Source organism: Anneissia japonica, unplaced genomic scaffold, assembly GCF_011630105.1.
Source record: "Anneissia japonica isolate Jap-2015-1 unplaced genomic scaffold, ASM1163010v1 scaffold6417_len956965_cov193, whole genome shotgun sequence".
NCBI lineage: Eukaryota > Metazoa > Echinodermata > Crinoidea > Comatulida > Comatulidae > Anneissia > Anneissia japonica.
The window spans coordinates 826,317-845,247 of record NW_022713977.1 but is presented as its reverse complement, the minus strand read 5'-3'; the positions used below and the strand labels follow the sequence as shown (position 1 = coordinate 845,247).

Here is an 18,931-nt window from a genome sequence, read left to right as displayed (position 1 = left end):
AAAAGAGTAAAAGTGGGATGGGCGCGTGTTGCTGGTAACACAAATACTGTACCTAGTAAACTTAATCCTCCATGGATAAGCTTGACTACTAGTAATATTATTGTTTTTTTATATTTATGATTTCAAGGGTTGTATTTGCTAAAATTAGTTGTACACTGTAGTTGTTTTAATAAGGTACTGCATGTGAAATATTTGAATATATGGTGAAATAAACAAAACTATTATCTGTGTAAACATACTGGTAGTTGAAAATACTTAGTCATCTTACAAACCATCAGCGTGACAATAGGCAGCAAAAATTGGGCAGATTTCGCCGCACGACGTTAACCTCAACTTTAAGTATTAGTAAAGATAAGGCATGCCATTAGGTACTTTCGCCGCTTGATGTTAACCTTAACTTTTACGTTAGTACCCAATATGCAGCGCCATAGCTCTGCCACTTTTTGTAAACAAATCAAAAAACGCATGCGCAAACCCGCAACTAACGTACGTCGAGCACGTAAAATCCTGAAATTAACGTACTCCGCAACGCAAGATGAATAAATTATGCTGTCATCCATTAACGTTAAGGTGAAAATTCCCTATTAACAAATGCCTTATCTTTACTTCTGCTGAAGATGGAAACCCCAGTCACAAAAGTAGTCTTTAATTAGACACAGAAGCAAGTAAATTTTCTGGAAATTTGCTGAAATTCGCTAGAGATAGGATTATCTAATTTCTACTTTATTGAATACAATTTGGATGATATACCCACATCTTGTGTTGGGCTCTATGGTGTCCGCTTGTATGGTCATGTCAAGCCTGTTTTCCATAACATTGCTTTACTGTAGCTAAAGTGCTTTGTTACACTGCATACTGTCCCCCCCCCCAAGATGCAATCAAAGTGCTCCCCAATTCGTCCGACTAAACAGCGTTAAACAGCGTTGCTAAAACTTGTTGACGATAGCATGTAGCGATTTTATGGATACTAGGGTTTATCTAGAACAAAATTTGATAACACACATATGCTGTTCTTTCTACGTCTATGTTTTTATTGAATAATTAAAGCAAAAAAAAAAATAAAACATTATGGTCCAACAAAATGTATGAGGCTTCCCAGAATGTCTAGTTACATAAACAATGAAGACACTGTAATGTTCCATGCACTCTAATTATTACCCGTTTCTGTATATGAAAAATCAATCTGTTTAAATAAATCATGTAGACGTGAAATTAACCGTAAAATACACAATACTGTACTTGACTTTTTATATACACAAAAATTTTTTAATGCATCATCTAAAATAATACAATACCTGACAAAAAGAATTTGGATTTGGTGAGCACAGGAAAGGGGAGGTAACAGGAGGAAAAGGGGATTAAAAAAAAAAAAACCACACTGAGATCATTAAATTAGAGCATGTTCAATTACAAGGAGGTATTGCATGCAACATATATGAATTCTAGATTTTTATGCCTTAATTAACAGTACTGAATTGGAAGTATCAACATTATGGCTGCTACAACAATACTCCACACGGCAAAGGACAGATTGAACCAAAGAAAATAACTCTGATTGAATTATTCTAGGTATCAACCTATTCTAGGAATAACTTTATCTAGAGATCAACTTTATCTAGATCAGCTTAATCTGGATTTCAACTTTATCTAAAAATTAACTTAATTTAGGGATTAACTTGATTTACTGAGCAATTTAATTTAAGGATCAATTTGATCTAAGAATCAACTTGACCTAGGAATCAACTTGATCTATTATCAACTTGACCTGATGGTCAACTTGATCTGGTGATCAACGTAATTCCACGTTCAACTTAATAAAAAGAACTTAATCTGGTGATCATGCATAGTTAAAAATGTCCTAATTCTTGAATATACCTACTGGCATTCCTAGAATGTCAATCAAATTTAGTAATTATTAAATTACCCAACAAGAGTAAATTGAGGAATTATACATAGTGGCTAGCATGCAATGACTAAGACGACTGTTCTACTATTTTCAAGGGATGTTCTAGTTAAGGAACAATGATAATTATTAATTTATTTACGACATAAAAACTATTAAATCATATTTTCCCATTTAAGGCTATTTTGCATAAATCCCAATCAGAGCAGATCAATTATCAGTTGAAGAATGCTATTTCTCTTGGTACCTGTGTGTTCTACTACAAAATGCTATATAAAATAAATATGACCATTTTAAAAAGATTAAATCATTGTCATGTTAACCTAAAAAAAAAAATTAAAAAAATAAGAAAACACCCTTTCCACATTTTATTAGTTCTGAAAGGTAAAATTTATAGCACATTTAATGTGCAGCGTCCCTAATCTGCAACAACACTGAACATGGCATTAGTTACACGAGCATAAACCTACACCAGACAACCTCACATTTTACAAAGGCATAAAAGAAACCAGCACACTAATTCACTTTTGCATAAAGTATAACCATAGTTCCTAGTTAATAAAGATGTCCACACTATTAACTGTTATATGCCCATATATAGTCATGATGTGCCCATATATAGTCATGATGAGCCTATATATGGTCGTGATGTGCCTATATATAGTCATGATGTGCCCATATATGGTCATGATGTGCCTATATATGGTCATATATGCCTATATATAGTCATGATGTGCCCATATATAGTCATGATGGACAGGGCTTAACGATGACAATTCACAAAGGATATTGAAAATATGAGCTGATAAAATTACATACCTTAGCAAATTGACATCATTAACAGCCATACTTGAATACTGCTTTGTGTATGTTAAATCATTAATTTGAATATTATATACTGTATATGTATATATATATTATATATATACTGTATATATATATATATATATATTATATAATGTAATTAATAAAATATTTTAACCTTAGCTTTTATACCTTATATAGCTTAACCATAACCTTTGACACTAACTATTGACTTCTTTTTTTTACTGGACGGGCAGATGTTTATCCTAATAACCTGTGTATTTATACAGTACATAAAACAGCATTAAATACAGTTGAAAACAAAACTATAAATTTAAAAACGACCATCGTGTTGCCTTTCTTGATTAGGTCAGATTAAATGAAGACACTGGATTGCCTGCCATTAACCATTTGTTAAACACACCAATGGAATATTCAAGCTTGGTTGGTTCAAACGCATACATACTCAACCCTGAATAACCAATTTCTGTGCGCGATATGAATGCAGCGTAAAAAAAAAACGTAACAATTCACGATTTCTAGTCCGTGCTCCAGACCGGATCCGGGTTTGATGTGAACGTACCTTAACCCTCAATACAACACGGAGCATCACACAGATGCCCTGCATATTCAATTATGATTGCCCTGTACTGTAATTGCAGGCACCTCATGCTATGATAGTGATGCAGACTGGAAAGGTTAAAGGTTAACTTGAAATACTACAAAGAGGATGACTTATCTACCAGATACATCACTATTATTAATTAGTCCAATTTATTACTGGTTAACTTGTCCAATTTATAAATATGCTACACAGTCAGTGGAAATTGTTCTTGTAACTTGTAGCAAAAATAATACACAAAAAAATATATCACACAGCATCTTACAACACTGAATTATACAAAATAGGCATTTCTATAATTTTACACTTTTTTAAACAGGAAAAAATAAATCATGACGATTAGGACAGTTTCACAACCTCTATGAAATCATTTTCATAATCTGCTTTATTGCAGGTAACTTTACCTAGGCCCTTAGTGTTTGCTGTAAAATATGACATTTGAATAATGGTTACCGCAACGAAATAATTTGTCCGGTCCAGTAAATACGCTGCATTTTACCACAGTAAAAATATCTTAATACACTTAACTCAGTTTCAAATCTTGTGTTGATATTGTACATGACATCCATTTTTCTTATTATTTGTAGGTTGTGAAACTGGTCTAATACGAGGTTTAAAATTCATAATTGTTTCAATGTATGTATCATACTCGATGATAAAACAATTCTATCAGAAACTAACAGTACTGTACAGAAGTAGTATTATTCTTATATTATATAGTGCCAAATTACGCCACTGGGGGTTTTGTATTTTTGGAAAAATAGACACAAGGTTTCATAACCTTTATTATAGCATGCAATCTAAAATATTTGTAATGCTTTACACAACTGGCAAGATTTAAAAAATAGACTAATGCATTTTACAATATCAATTTCCAGTGCTCCATGGGAGCATGTAAGTAGCATAGTGGACGTTATAATAAATTCATAAAAATAATTGACATTGGAACAGTAAAATATCCCCAATCCCAAATATGGTTTTGGGGCGGCCCTTAAGTCGGGCACAGACTGCGGCAACAGTCATTGGCTGTCACAATTTCATAGACAACAGATCGTGTTGAGGCACGCACGATGGATATTTCTATTGTCGATCTGCTCAGACTTCCCTCAACTATCAATAAAACAGCGCTGCATCCTTAACCTCGCACAGACAACAAAGATGGATTTGTTAGCCGACCGTCATTAAACACAGTGTGTGCCCGGCTTAAGAGAAATCTTACAAATTTTCATCTGTATGACATTGATATGCCTGAACTTGGCGCCGATTATTAAATAATTAATGTTACTTATGCAGGCCTAGGTATTTTGATCCAAGATTTCAAATACCATACTTGACCTAGGAAAATATACACCTTTGTACCTGTTGCAACAATCTTAAAATACTTTCAAGAATAAAAATAATTGATTTTCATTCCACAATCACCACATTACAACAGAGAAAAACGAAAGGTATTCTTATTATATTTACAAATGTGAATAGAAAATCATATAAGGATAACCTAGTGTGCGCGAAATCAGAATGCGACAATACTGCAAATAACTATACAGGCAATACATGCAAATATTAAAGACCAGTTCAATCCGGAATGAACCGGTTTTTTTTTTTCTTGATGTCTATCTAAAAAACATGAAGGCAAGAGTTTTACAATGTGGCAAGATGTTATTCTTTCCTCAGACAGGAGCTGGGTCTGGCAGGCCATTTTTGCTTACAGACTTCATGACAACCTCTTCCTCGCAACTTTTAATTTCCTCACCCTTCTCCCAATCTGGTGTTGGTTTCATAAGATTTTGAATTTTCTGAGATGGAGAAATGTGTAAAATATCAGATTTTGATACAAACCAGTTTATAAAATTCTGTTTACATGGACTCGCAATATCTATGATTAAGCATGAATACATTTTTAATGCACCACTTTTACAAAGATCAGACATAATAAAATCTTTGTGTTCATTTTTGAAAATAAATAGTTTTTATTTTTAAGATGGAAAATGTTAGTAGCTATGGTAATGTAGGTCACAAAATACCGTGGAAAGATATGCTTAAGAAGAGTATTAAATTGTCAAGGAAATATATTAATACAATGGAAAGAATACAGAGGACTAAAATTTTTATGTATGGAGTTTGATGCAAAACTTACCTCCAAGAGTGTTTCTCCTTCAGATTCTCTATGAACTTGTACTACCATCATGACCGGTATTGGAATAAGTGATACAAATGTTAACATCCACCCTATTGCTTCCGCCCAGCCTGGGTACACATATTTATCATAGTAAACAGGCACATACTGATTCATGCTGAATATCGTGATGGCCTGCGAGTAAACAATAAAACACATTTTTCTCAAAAGATAAGCAAGTGACCACAAGGTGGTATGATGCATGTAAAAAGTTTTCAACAATTACCTGCTTAGACCATGGTTGCCATTTGGCCGCAAAATTCCTCAAATTTGGCCGTAGAACATGAAAATTCCCAGCCAAATAAACATAATGCATTTGCTAATTTTTTACAATACCAGTGTACATGGTTATATGCAAGATTGCACAATATATTAAGGGCGGGAAAAAGTGTGCGACCGGTGGTTGGAGGCAGCAACTATTACTCTGGAGGCATTTTAAGAAAAAAAAACATTTTTTTTTTTTTTTTTTTTTTTGTTACACATCACAATATAATGCATACCATTGGTATTGGTTAGCTACAATAGCTTAAAGACTAGAAATTGCAAATTGCAAGTGAAGTGTATACTGCATATAAATGTTCTTCGAACAAAATTATTTATGCGAGTCAAGTGAAAATAATGAATAATAAAAATATAACAAATAATATGAGACACGACCCATTGTCTATATTAGAACACGTCTCATTGGGTAACAAAGTCATAATTTTTCATTTTTGTCAAAAAGTGTCTATAGTGGTGAATTATGGCTTAGGTTTTTTTTAAATAAAGTTTCAAAAATTTCTATGTATGTGGAAAATGTAGTTGATTACCAAAGGTTACAATTTTTATTTTGGAGACTGCATGGTCTAGGAAGTGTACATTTTTTTATGGGGCAAGTTTCCAAGGGCGGGTTTTCTAGGGGCAAGTTGACTGCCAAAGAGTGTTGCCAAAGTGCAAGCCAGCGTGTTATTGATCACAAGTGCAAGACTTCGCAAGTGTGAGCCAGCGAGCCATGACGTCACGACAATAGATACGAGACGTTACTCGAGGTATCGGCTGAGATTTGTGGAGTACAATTCAAAAAACAACTATAGGTCTAATAATGAATTATTGTGATGTTAATAGACAATGTTAGCTATCAAGGAGCGACATTGTTTTTCATTGGGACCTTCGTCCCTTCAAGGCTAGGCCTATACCATCCTAGCTAGTCTAGGCCTAGAGTAGGATAAGGCTAGCGCGACATGCGGACGTTGGTTAGTCTACAAACGTCTCCTAAAGTAATTGATTTTACCCGGCAGAACGAAAGGAAACTCCGCTTTTCAGTCGTCTTAGGCCCTTGTTTTTTGACAAACAACTATCTATTATGAGGAAAATCTCTAAAATGTCCATTTTTTTAAACCGACCAGCAGTTAATCGGCTCTAGCATCCATAACGAAACACCGTATTACATCGGGGCTAATTGATTCGAGTACATGTATAAATGACGAACATATTGATGTAAGGTTCAAGGTCAAATAGTCTCGCTTCAATTCTTATTATCAAATCAGAATTAGTTTTACTAAAATACACAAAAATAAGATCCGGTCAAATGACGTCATAGCATTCTCTATGCCAAACTTATTCAGGAGTGCTGTATGAAGTCGAACACGGTCAGCAGCAACCATGGTAGAGCGATCAGGTCATATTATGCTTCATTGAACAGCATGCTAATGAGGATCGTCTGTGTCAATCTTTTGTCTTATTTCCTATACCAAATCTCGAGATTTGATTGACAGATAAACCGACTAATCAGCGACCTTCATTTAGTCACGTGAAAAAATTTTTCTCGCATATTTTAATTTCCTTAAACAGCTGGTTGTCTACGCGAAACATACGCGAGCCTAGGCCTAGATGCCTATGCTTGGTTATAGATACCCAAATTTACACGAGTAGTGCACATCAGTGACTTGGCCTTTGCCGACAACGAGGATGACTGAATGCGGCTTTTCCCTCTTCCTTTGGGAGCGAAATACAGAGGCTTTTACAACAATTTCCCTGTATGTTCCATGAAATAGATTAACACTATGAATGTATGATTCATTTGCATACCGCCCTACCCTGAATTCTCTTTCTTAAAGAAGGTTGATAGCAAAGAAAATGTTCGCCAACTCGGTAAGTCTAGCCGCCATTGTCTAAGGTTTTTGTGATTTTGTGGGCGGGGCTTCGTGTCCTTGTCGACATGTCAATTACAACATTAATATATAAATGAAAGATTTCACTTACAAGAATAATAGATGGAGTCACGAAACGCCACGCCACCTGGTACAGTCTCCATATTCTTGGCATAAATCCTATCATTTCTCTGGTATTGGCTAATAGTCGGTCAGCACCTGATGAGATACGAACAATGCAAAAATTATAACAACATGCAACCCACATTTTAAGAACATTGGTCTATATCATAACACTTAAATTACCTAATTAGTTAATTATAATGTAGTGAATCGGGGATGGAGTTATGGTGGGCGGGACCATCCAGCCTTGGAGTTTTCTACCCAGTCTAAAGCTAATTTCATGGCCCTCCACCCACCCTTACTAAAATACTTCCATCCTAAAATCCACTCTTATTATTTATAGTTTACCAATGTTATCACCCACCAACCCTTAAAATTCCTACCATCCACGCTTAGTTTTCCACAGCTACATCCCTGGTAAATCCTAAGCTTATCATTTCATGTATATAGAAGCGTTAGTGTGGCACAGCGTGTATGGAATTGGGCTTTCGATTGGAAGGTAGGGGGTTGCCTCTCCTCAAATAGGAATGTAAATGGGTGCCTGGTGGGAAGTGAATGTTTCGGAATGAAATTAGTAGTGATGATTACACGCGTAACTAGAAATACCCTAGGGAGTGAATAATTGATTCTGTATCCGAAGACCAGATAAAAAGCACCTCAAGTTTTTTTCTGGATATTTGCACTAATATAAAACCTATTAAATAAAAAAATAAATTACCAAAAAATATATATAAATAAAATAATAATAAAAAAATTAATTAAAAAAAATGAAAATAATTTTGAAAAACATTTTTATTTTATAAATTTGAGTGTGCCATTTTGGTACATCTAGATGCCTATACTTAAAATTTACTTTAACTATTGTTTCTGGAACTGTCGTAGGGGAATTTGACACCCCGATCAGGGAATTTTGGACCACTCCCTCATCGAGGAATCTTTGGCACTTGCACAGCATGAATACTATTAAAAGCTTACCGTACACCCAGCCTATCACCAGACATTCAAACATTCCAACCAGCATCAGTGATAGCCAACAGCAGTACCAGTTAATCAGCTCAAACACGTAAATCCCTCCCTGCATGCACAGCGGCAAACCCAGAAAGAAACACACCACACACACCGCTAGAGCAAAAAGAGACTTGTGAGGGCGCAAGTACTTTGGGAACTCGTCAACAATTCCACAGATGAACGTCTCCGACATACCAAACTGTATCAACAAAAAAGATGATGAGGATTATATACACACATAGAATTATTATATGTTTACATACATTGGATTACCATTCATATTTCCATTTAATAAATCTCTTTATGGTAATTATGTTATCTCAGTTCTATACCCACATAGAGTCATCAAGTGCCTATATATGGTCGTGATGCAAAGTCATTATGACCATATTTAGGCATGTCACATGTTTTTGTCAAGTAAACTTGATAGTCTGTTTATGGTAATCATGATAACTCTGCCAGATTTTTGTAACCAGTCAGAGGAACAAACATTTACACAGTGGTGGTGGCTTCAAAAGTTATGTTGTGTTAGGTGGTCATTTTACCATTAAGCTATATCCGTCTATCAAATTTTCCTTGACAGGAAACTGTTGTATGCCCATATATAGCCATGATGTGCCCATATATAGCCACGATGTGCCTATATTTGGTCACGATGTGACCAAATTTTGATAGTCTGGACAGGGCTTTAGGCAAAATGAATATTAAAATATGTTAATTGTTTCGTCCTCATTCTCTTTTAGGCTACGTTCAGACTTGGAGATAACCCAGGCTTGAGTTAAGCCCGGCTCAACGCTAAGCCTGGCTTAACTTTGCCGGGCGTTCAGACTAGCGGGATTAGCCAGGCATGAGAATTTTCATAATAATGAACCGTAAACCAGCAATCGTGTTTCAAAACATTGCTCGCAAAACGTACGCTCGCTCACAGCGTAAGTATTTGAATGCTGATTGGTCATTTTGTTACCCAAAGTCAATGCAAGACCCCCCACAACAATTAAAGCCCGGCTTAGAAAAGTTAAACATGGTGGTACGCCAGGCCTAGTTACTATAGGAACACAGCCTGGCTTGAGATAAGCCACCAAGTTCAGACTGGCAGGTGGATAAACCCGGTGAGTTGAGCCGGGTTTATCCACCTAGTCTGATTTAGGCCACTGTCTACTTTTCCTTGTAACTGCAACAAGCCAAAACGCATACGATATCAATTTGTTTAGGAAATCTAAACAGCTACATAACCAAGGAATTTAGTGGACACAACATAATCTTACCTGCGTGTCCAATCCAACCAGGAACAGCATAAAAAAGAATAGGAACGACCAAAGTGGGGCCACGGGCATCTGTGCTATGGCCTCAGGATAAGTAATAAAAACCAGATCTGGACCTGCAAAAAATCGAAAAAACCGAAGGGTTCCGAGTCAATAAATTTCCAATTTAAAAAAATGAGTAACAAATAAAAAATATAAGAAAAATTTAAAATACTTACAGTTTCTTCCATATCTGTAACTGATAAAACTTATATACATACATATATATTTTATTTTCTTAATTAAAATAAAATTAAAATATTCACCTTACAACACTACTTTAAAAATCACACAGAATACAATATCATAATATAACATTATATATATAAAACCTAGACTTTAAAATTTTATAAGCTGATTATATGTCGAAGGAGCAGAAAAATGATGGTCTTCTTGATGATCTTCCGATGCACCCCTATTCCCGTAATGGTAGGTCCTAGATAATCTGCATACTGGTACCAGTGAGTAGATAACACAGCCAAATCACTTTCCACACCCAGGAATGGGACTAATCCCTTATATTTTATATACCATTATATATATACATATATATATTGAAATAATATGTTATCAATTTCCTACGTGAAATTTTCCAGTATTTCACCAATCAATCGACTGAAAGGGACTTAATGAACGAATCATTAACTTGCTGACTCCGCAGGGATTTGCAAAGGCGCCAAGACTTTACTGGGTCTGCCACGCAAAAACCCAAGCCGGAACCAATCAAGCATAATGTGACACACGCACCCGTTGTAGAGACATTCTGGATTGGAATGCCAGTCTTCGCAGACATAAAACCTAGTGTTGAGAAGACTACGAAGCCGGCGTAGAAACTCGTAAAACAGTTGATCAATGGAACGACCAGTGCGTCTCTGTAAGGAAGAAGAAACGTAATCTACCTGGAAAGGAAAATGTGGGCAAATGCCCATGTGTGGACAAGTGGCCATGTGTGGGCAAGTAGCCATGTTTTGTGGGGGAGGGGACCATGTATCTTTTCAGGATTGATTAATAACCCATTAATGATATTTTAGTCGTATTTACTGTTATAAGTAATTGTATTTATATATACAAACAATGGGTTTTCTCAAGTACAAAGTAAGTCACTTCTATTTTATATTAATAATTGAAAATTTCCTTCTAAATTGTTTTTATCTTTCAATCAATTACTGTTACTATTATTCTTATTATTATGATTATTATATTATTATGGTACAAATTAAATATTTAAAAAACAGTGTGAGGAATTAAAATTGAAATTAAGTTATATTATTATTTTTTTAAATATTATGTATTTAAACTTTGAAGGGTGAAATTCAATGTATTTGAATTATTAAAAGTATATATTTAAATGAATTTGTTGAGAAATGAATGAAACGAATCAGGACTGAATTTATTATAAGATTTAAGGAATTTTTGGATCATCTGCGAGCGGTGTCCGAGCCTCCACTGGAAACAAAATTTGTAAATTATATCAAACATATGAATCGTTCTTTAACAATTCTTGAATTACAATAAAATATATTTATATTTCACTAACAGGAATGAAAAATAATATAAACAACTACATTTAGGTTAGTAAAAATTTAATCTACAATTTCTATATTCATGTATATATACATATATATACATGCATAATTTATTTTGTTTACTTAGATTAGTAGGACATTTGCCCTACAATTGGTAGATTATTTCTATTTTAATTTTAAAGCAAGTCATTATAAATATTTAGGTGTAGAGGATGAGTCTGAGTGGAAACAATAATTGAAATAGCACGAAAGCATTTTCAAAATAACAAGCATCAATTCTTCATGCATTATATGCCTAATGAATTTCTCATGCAACAACATATGGTGGCAGAGCTATTGTGATTACATATAAACTACATAGCTAGGTTATCTCATTGCATACAAGGATAGTTTTTTCAAAAAGGGTTGCAAAATGCACTTGGAGATATAGATTCCAAATTAAGCGGATCAAAATATGAAGCTAGCTTTGCGTGTGGATTCATAATAATAATAATAATAATAATAATAATAATAATAATAATAATAATAATAATAATAATAAAATTTGACTAAATGTGACTTCTGGGGTGATTTTGACTTTTACAAAAAAGGTGACAAATTCCACAAATAAGCAGCCTGAGATTATAGCTTAAGATATACATGATAGAAATTATGCATTTGTGTAAATTTAATAAAAACATTTTTCTGCAAAAATCTTATGAAATCAAAAGCAGGATGTATAGGTGGTAAGAATTTTCAGATTGCAGAAAGTTAGGAAGGGTAGCAAATATTTATAATAGAAAGAGATTTTGCTGTACTTTTTACAATTTTGCATAGCAAATAATATTTATGATAGAAATGCATAATAGAAATTATGGGTTTGTGCAAAGTTGATAAATTGCTTTTTCTTCAAAAGCTTAAATTGGAATCTAAGTAGGGTGTACAGGATGTAAGAAAGAGACTGTACTGTAGCAAAATAATAATTTTGATAGAAATGCATGATAGAAATTATGGGTTTGTGTAAATTTGATAATTTTTCTTTTTCTGCAAAAGCCTTAATAGAATCAATAGCATGGCATATATAATTGGTGGGAAGTTTAGATTGTAGAAAGATACAACAAAAGTAGCTTAATCAATATCTTAATAAAAAGGCATTTTACTAATTTTTTAAAAAATTTTTCATAGCAAATAATAATTTAATGTTAACTTAATAATTATCAATGTATTTTTTACTACAAAAAAAACAAAAAAACCCAAAGTTCTAATAAAAACTAAATAAAAATAATTTTATCTACTGCAAAATTTTGAATGATGCTTTCTGACTATTTTTTCGGAATGCAAATTTGTGGAACAAGATGTGCTTTTTAGAATTTGCCATGCATGAGAACAAAACGGACTCATTTTCTATTTGTCAAATACAGAAATTTATTACTAACACAATATTGGACAACATCTAATAAAGGATGTCAGGGAAAAACGACAACAACATGCTAGTAATCAAATCACTTAATCACTAAAAATCAATTACAAAAGACTATCATACACAATAGGTAACAAAAATGGAATATCTCATAACAACCAAGATACGGATTATAAATATCGTTTTATATTTCAAAGGGCTGAACTTGGACTGGGTTTGCACCCCCAACGTAATAATAGAAAACCCCAAAGAGCGTAACGCACCTGTAACAGTTATTGTGGAACTTGTTAAAACTCGCAAACGTCAGAATTCCGCCCCATGCCGGTCCAAGAGAGTAGAAAATCTGTGTGGCTGCATCATTCCAAACCTTGATGTAAGTAAGAATGCAATTTAGAATCGTCAAGTATATCTTGTTAAAAAAGCTTACGTACTGTATATAAAAATAATGAAACATTAAGGCTACGATCTCACTGCACATGATGGCCAACATGATTTTATGAAAAACGCAACGCAACGATGCGCGCGCAACTGATCGTTTTTAATGATGATCCGTTCAGACAACCGTCGACAATCGGCAGACGGCGTTGTGTCATCTAGCGCTCACAGGTAGCAGTTAGATTTGCCGTGTGACGGTCGTACGACAGTCCCATGGCTCAGTGGGTGCCCGGGTTTACAGCACACCACATCAATCAATCAATCAATCAAACATTTATATTGTGCCAATTCAAAAAAAATGATCAACATTGTACCCTGAAGTATGGTGAACAAAAAAGTCTTTATTTAGTTTATTTTGAAAGAATCAAGGGAGGACGAGTCTTAACAAATGATGGTAGTTCATTACAAAGAGAAGATGCTGCACAAGAAAAAGTCTTAGTACGGAAACAAGGAACAGATAGCAATGATTTGTCAGAAGAACGAAGGCGGCAAGATGGAACATATCAAAAGAATTATTGTACATGAAATAGAGTATCCTGGATTGGATTACTTCCGATCGCAACCAGCGAAATCTAAATGACGTAATTTTTAAGTTTTAGCACAAAGTACGACTAACGTTTGGTTTAAGAATACCAAGGTAAAACTTCAAAACAATTCATGAGATTCTTGAAATGTAGTGGTCTCATATCGCTAATGTTGAGAGAATATATATTCACATAAACATAGCACAGTTACACTACAAGAGCTGCACTGAATTTTAGTACAACTCTTAGAAAGATCTGTTCAGACTATCAAATTTTCTTCGACAAAAAAACTGTTGTAAGCCCATATATAGACATGATGTGTCTATATATGGTCATGATGTGATGTCATCATGACCATATTTAGGCATATTGTGACAAATGTGATATGTCCATATTTAGGTGTACAGTAATATAACATCATCATGCCAATGTATGAGCACATCACACAATTTTGTCGCATGAAATTTGATAGTGTGAGCACGTGCTTTAATAGTTAAAATGGTAAAAAGTTGCCTACCTTTGCGTCCTTCAAAGTTTCCCATTTGGGGTTCAAGTAGAAGTAGATACCGTCCATGGCTCCTTCCAGAGTAAGTCCACGTATCAAGAGGATAGTGAGAACAACATACGGGAATGTTGCAGTGAAGTACACCACCTGTGATATGATATATAAATTCATACATTCAAAAAGACAGAAAAACAATTTTTTTTATAAATTAAAAATAAAAAACTTTTTAATTGTTGATTAAAAAGAACTACATAATGTCATATTATGGTTGGATAGTGACTTTCAATGAGATAGATAATATAGTTCTTTTTGTACCTATACACTGCAAAGCTTTTTTATATTTTAGTAAGTCATAGATTGGAAAAACATATTTTAAATGACTACAGCCTTAACAACTGGGCTGGTTCGAGGCAGTAGAATTCTTCTAAAAAGGATTAAAAAAAACAATGTATGTACATATTAGACTTGTGTGCACTTTAAGAACCAACCACATGTAGCACATCTTTCTGCTATATTTTCTGGCTATGCCGATTCAAAAAAAGGCATTTTTATATTATTAATCTAATGGTTAGATATGTAAAGCCGTAACTCAGTAGGACAGCCGATAGACGATTTGTCCGTTATATCGCGATTTTTCGATCTTACTTCCGCATTTGCTTTGCGCAGCGCCACCTATCGTTTCAAAGCGTAACCACGTTTTAGCGTCGCTTAGCAAAATCTGTCTCTTCAACTCTATTTATAGTTCTCATTAATAGATAAGGCCCGCCCATGGCTTCCTTATATGGTAAAAACATTTCCAAATAAGTCTAGTTTCGGAACCAATCGGAGTTGTTTGGGAAAACCCACGTTAACGCAAAGCATTTATCGATCGAAGTTGACGCATGTGAAATAGTGAAAATATGGTACGATTTGACTAGGCTTTTATTTACAATTTTCGCCAGAGTCGGATTTGCGTCCCCGGCTCATCATTTTCCTTGAACCTGTCTCTTATACACATCTAGATGTGTATAAGAGACAGATTTTAATGTTATGGTTTTAATCTGTATAATTATATTTATTAACTTATTGTTATAGTTTTCGTCATTTCATTAATGACATAATCCATCCGATGATGTTTTCTAAGTGTTGTTGTGTTTATTCTTGTATGTGTATTTCCAGCCCGACCTGGACACAAAGTACATTTCTGCCCCTGTTGTGTGTTGTGATGTGAGCATTAAGCTTCTCTTTGGCTGCTATTACGTAGTTACACACATTTAGTCTATCATCAACATATCGGCAGACACTGTTGCATCTTTAAGTGCTCACTGAGAGCGGAGATGGATTCGCCGCACGACATTGTATGTGTGCTTGAATGGATTACCTTGCCAGAAGATTTGACGCCTTTGAATATACATGCATAGACAATGACCCAAGCAAGGAACAGACAAGCTGCCAGCTGCCATCTCATACTTCCCATATCCTCAATACCCTCAGTCAATTGAAGGACTTCATTTCTTTGGAAAAAAAAACAAAAAACAAAAGCTCAAATTTAGGAAATCACTTACATCTTTCCTGAATCATCTGTATGATTACTATTACATTTTAATAAATTTCCTATGTAACTTTTATAGTTTATTGCTTATTTTTATTATGTACTTGACATTGCATAAATACAATACAAACAACATTTTTCAGACCCTACAATATATACAGTTGAACTTGCTTTATTAAAATTCAAAATAGCATTGAAAAATTGTGCAACTTGGATAAAATTTGACTTACAGATCGTTAATTAATGGAAATTATTAATCAGTCTAAAACATCTGTTAGAGATAGTCTGATATAGGCAAAGATTATGACAAATCTGAAAGAATGCACCATCATTTTGAACATTTCTAGACAATCTGTAACACGCAACACGCACAAAAATTTCTAATATGTTCATTTGATTTGAAAATACGATAAATTAAAAATTGGCTTCAGATGGGTTTTCAGTTTTAAAAACTGACCTCAGGGCTTTAAAATGAGTGCAATATTTGACCTTATGGTTACTAGGATTCAAGTGAACTCTGAACTCACCTCCAGTATTCCTCAGCAGGAATAGTTGATTCATTCGCTGAAACTGTAAAAGTCTCATTGTTGCTATTTTCGTAAGTAATGTTCGTGCCATTGGAATATCCGCAGGAATCGGTGTTCCAGATGTTGTTACATCCCTTCCATGGCAGCTCTTTTGTGAATGACTTGAAAAAGAAGAATACTGCCCACGCCAGTACAAGGTTGTAATAAACAGTAACAATCCCGGAAATACACACCATAGCATATCCAATTCCTGTGGGAAATAAAAGTAGAAGATATTCTTTATATTGGTTTTTATCTGGGGCCAGGAAAAAGTGGTGATCTAAATGGAGAAGGCCTTTAATTGGAGGGGTCTTTAATTGGATAAGGTGTTTAATAAGGTGTTTAGTATCTATCACGTGTGTAACTACTAGTTTAACAGGTGCAAACCTACCTGTACAACAGGGGCAACTACCTGTAACAGGTGTATCCACCTGTACAACAGGTGCAAGTACCCTTATAAAAGGTGAAAACTACTGTACCTCTACAGGTACAACAACCACCTGTATACAGGTTTAACTCTCAAGTGAAACAGGTGCAACTACTATTCTGAACGTCCACTGATTAATCTCAGATAAGAAAATATATAATAATACATCCCTGATGATGACATAATTAATGTCGAAATATTTAATTGTGACACGTTGGCTTGCATTTCAATACTTGGGAGTATGTATTATACTTTTTTTATAATAATATTCAGTTCTTAATTTGCAATGTAGTACAGTACTCAGCATAATCGTTTTTAACTATTCATCAAGAAACTTTGCGTAGATTCAAATGCTTCACTTAACCGACACACACACTTATTCATGACTACACATGCGAGACGTGATAGCACGTTATCTCATCATTTTCCTTGAACAGAGCACTCAAATCATGCAACTACACAATGTTGATACAATGAAATATTTCAACATGACTAAGGGCTATTAAAGGCTAAATAACCTGAGTTACTCAGTGCTGGAATAACATGTCATACATTAAAACAACTACTTCATCCGTCTTCCGTTTTGATGAAGTGGATATTAACATTTTTATCTGTAATTGTAGATTTGGTTTGAAGCATTTGGAATGTTTCACTAGAATTACATTGCCATAATCTAGATACTGGGTTTTCAGCTTTGGGCAACAGTAGTTTGCAGGATACTTACTGGTTTAGTTTTCAGAGTTTCCTTTTCCGCTCTTTATTTTCTCAAGCGCCTTCAGCAATTCTTTAAATAGATTTATTTTGCAGCGCTTTGAGGTTACTTTTTGTATAAGTGCTTTATTAAAGTACTAAAATTATATTATATCAGCGTGATACAAATCTTATTCATTAATCAAGTACAAGTTTAATTTAGTGTCATATACAATAAAAACAATGATATACTAAAATACAATACAAAAATTTAAAAAAAAAATAAAATGATAAAAAAAATGATATAAAACATAATAAATATAAAACCTGCACAAACATTGCAAAAAATTGCACTATAGTCGAGCAAAAACATATACAAGTGCAGTACACTTTATACTAGGATAAAATTCAAAATATCCCAAGTTATCTTTTAAATTGTTTATTGTATTGCCTGACTGCACACGGAAGAATATTATTATTATTATTATTATTATTACTACTATGGTATTATTATAATACAGTACAATTTTGAACGGAAAAATACCAAATATGATTTTGCATATTTAAATATAAATTATCAGTTTGAAAATTATGACAAAAAATGGGCTTGATGCATAAATAATATTATGTGATGATAAAATATCTTCATTAGAAAAATAAAGAGAAACAAAAACCTGAAATGGTACGCTTATACTGTAAACCTTGTGTTTGGTTGAAAATATACAAAATTCTCAGTTATAAAAATGGCCTATCTTGTTGGATGCCATACTGTATGCTTGGGACAATTTTTGAATATGTAATGAAAAATAAATTTCAGAAAAGATATCAATTTTGAAGAAAGCAACTATCAGCAACTGTTCTCGTTTATTGATACACAAGTTTAAGTAGTGTTGACTCGCTCAATTTCATGTATGTTTAAATTGAACTCCCTTGGAAATAAAAGACATTCTCATTGTTAATGCGTTTCAGAGCACAGATCGTTTTATTACTTAATTTACAAACATACAGCAAAATTGTACCGTAACATCCCGTTCCACTTAACGACACTGTGTTAGTTTCAAGCTTTCTTTGATTCCCAAGTTCAAAAGAATATAAAAATAATTACTTTGCTTCTTATTTTCTGTTTTTAAAACACAACAAGGAAGCAACAGCCCACCCCCCACCACCCGCCACCGTTTTGCCACTAAATTTTAAAATTTTTAATGCAAGTCAATGTTGCGTGCTACTCACTTACCTATTCTAAAAATGTTGCCTCTACCTAC

The 18,931-nt window shown here is 33.9% G+C and overlaps 1 protein-coding gene across 2 annotated transcripts in view; it reads right to left on the bottom strand.

The window, feature by feature from the left end:
* Positions 1–3,462: 3,462 nt before the first annotated feature.
* The window catches only part of LOC117108836 (sodium- and chloride-dependent glycine transporter 1-like), a 67,698-nt gene continuing 52,229 nt past the window's right edge, over positions 3,463–18,931 (bottom strand). The window contains exons 5-14 of one of the 2 annotated variants that reach the window (XM_033250995.1): positions 16,514–16,763; positions 15,816–15,948; positions 14,468–14,602; positions 13,255–13,358; positions 10,814–10,938; positions 10,031–10,143; positions 8,733–8,964; positions 7,747–7,853; positions 5,467–5,640; positions 3,463–5,125 (exon numbers count right to left, since the gene is read on the bottom strand). In XM_033250995.1, the coding sequence (XP_033106886.1) occupies positions 5,000–5,125; positions 5,467–5,640; positions 7,747–7,853; positions 8,733–8,964; positions 10,031–10,143; positions 10,814–10,938; positions 13,255–13,358; positions 14,468–14,602; positions 15,816–15,948; positions 16,514–16,763 (1,499 nt within the window). In that variant the 3' untranslated portion in view covers positions 3,463–4,999. The remainder of the gene's footprint in view (positions 5,126–5,466; positions 5,641–7,746; positions 7,854–8,732; positions 8,965–10,030; positions 10,144–10,813; positions 10,939–13,254; positions 13,359–14,467; positions 14,603–15,815; positions 15,949–16,513; positions 16,764–18,931) is intronic. The other variant, XM_033250996.1, reaches the window with a different exon arrangement.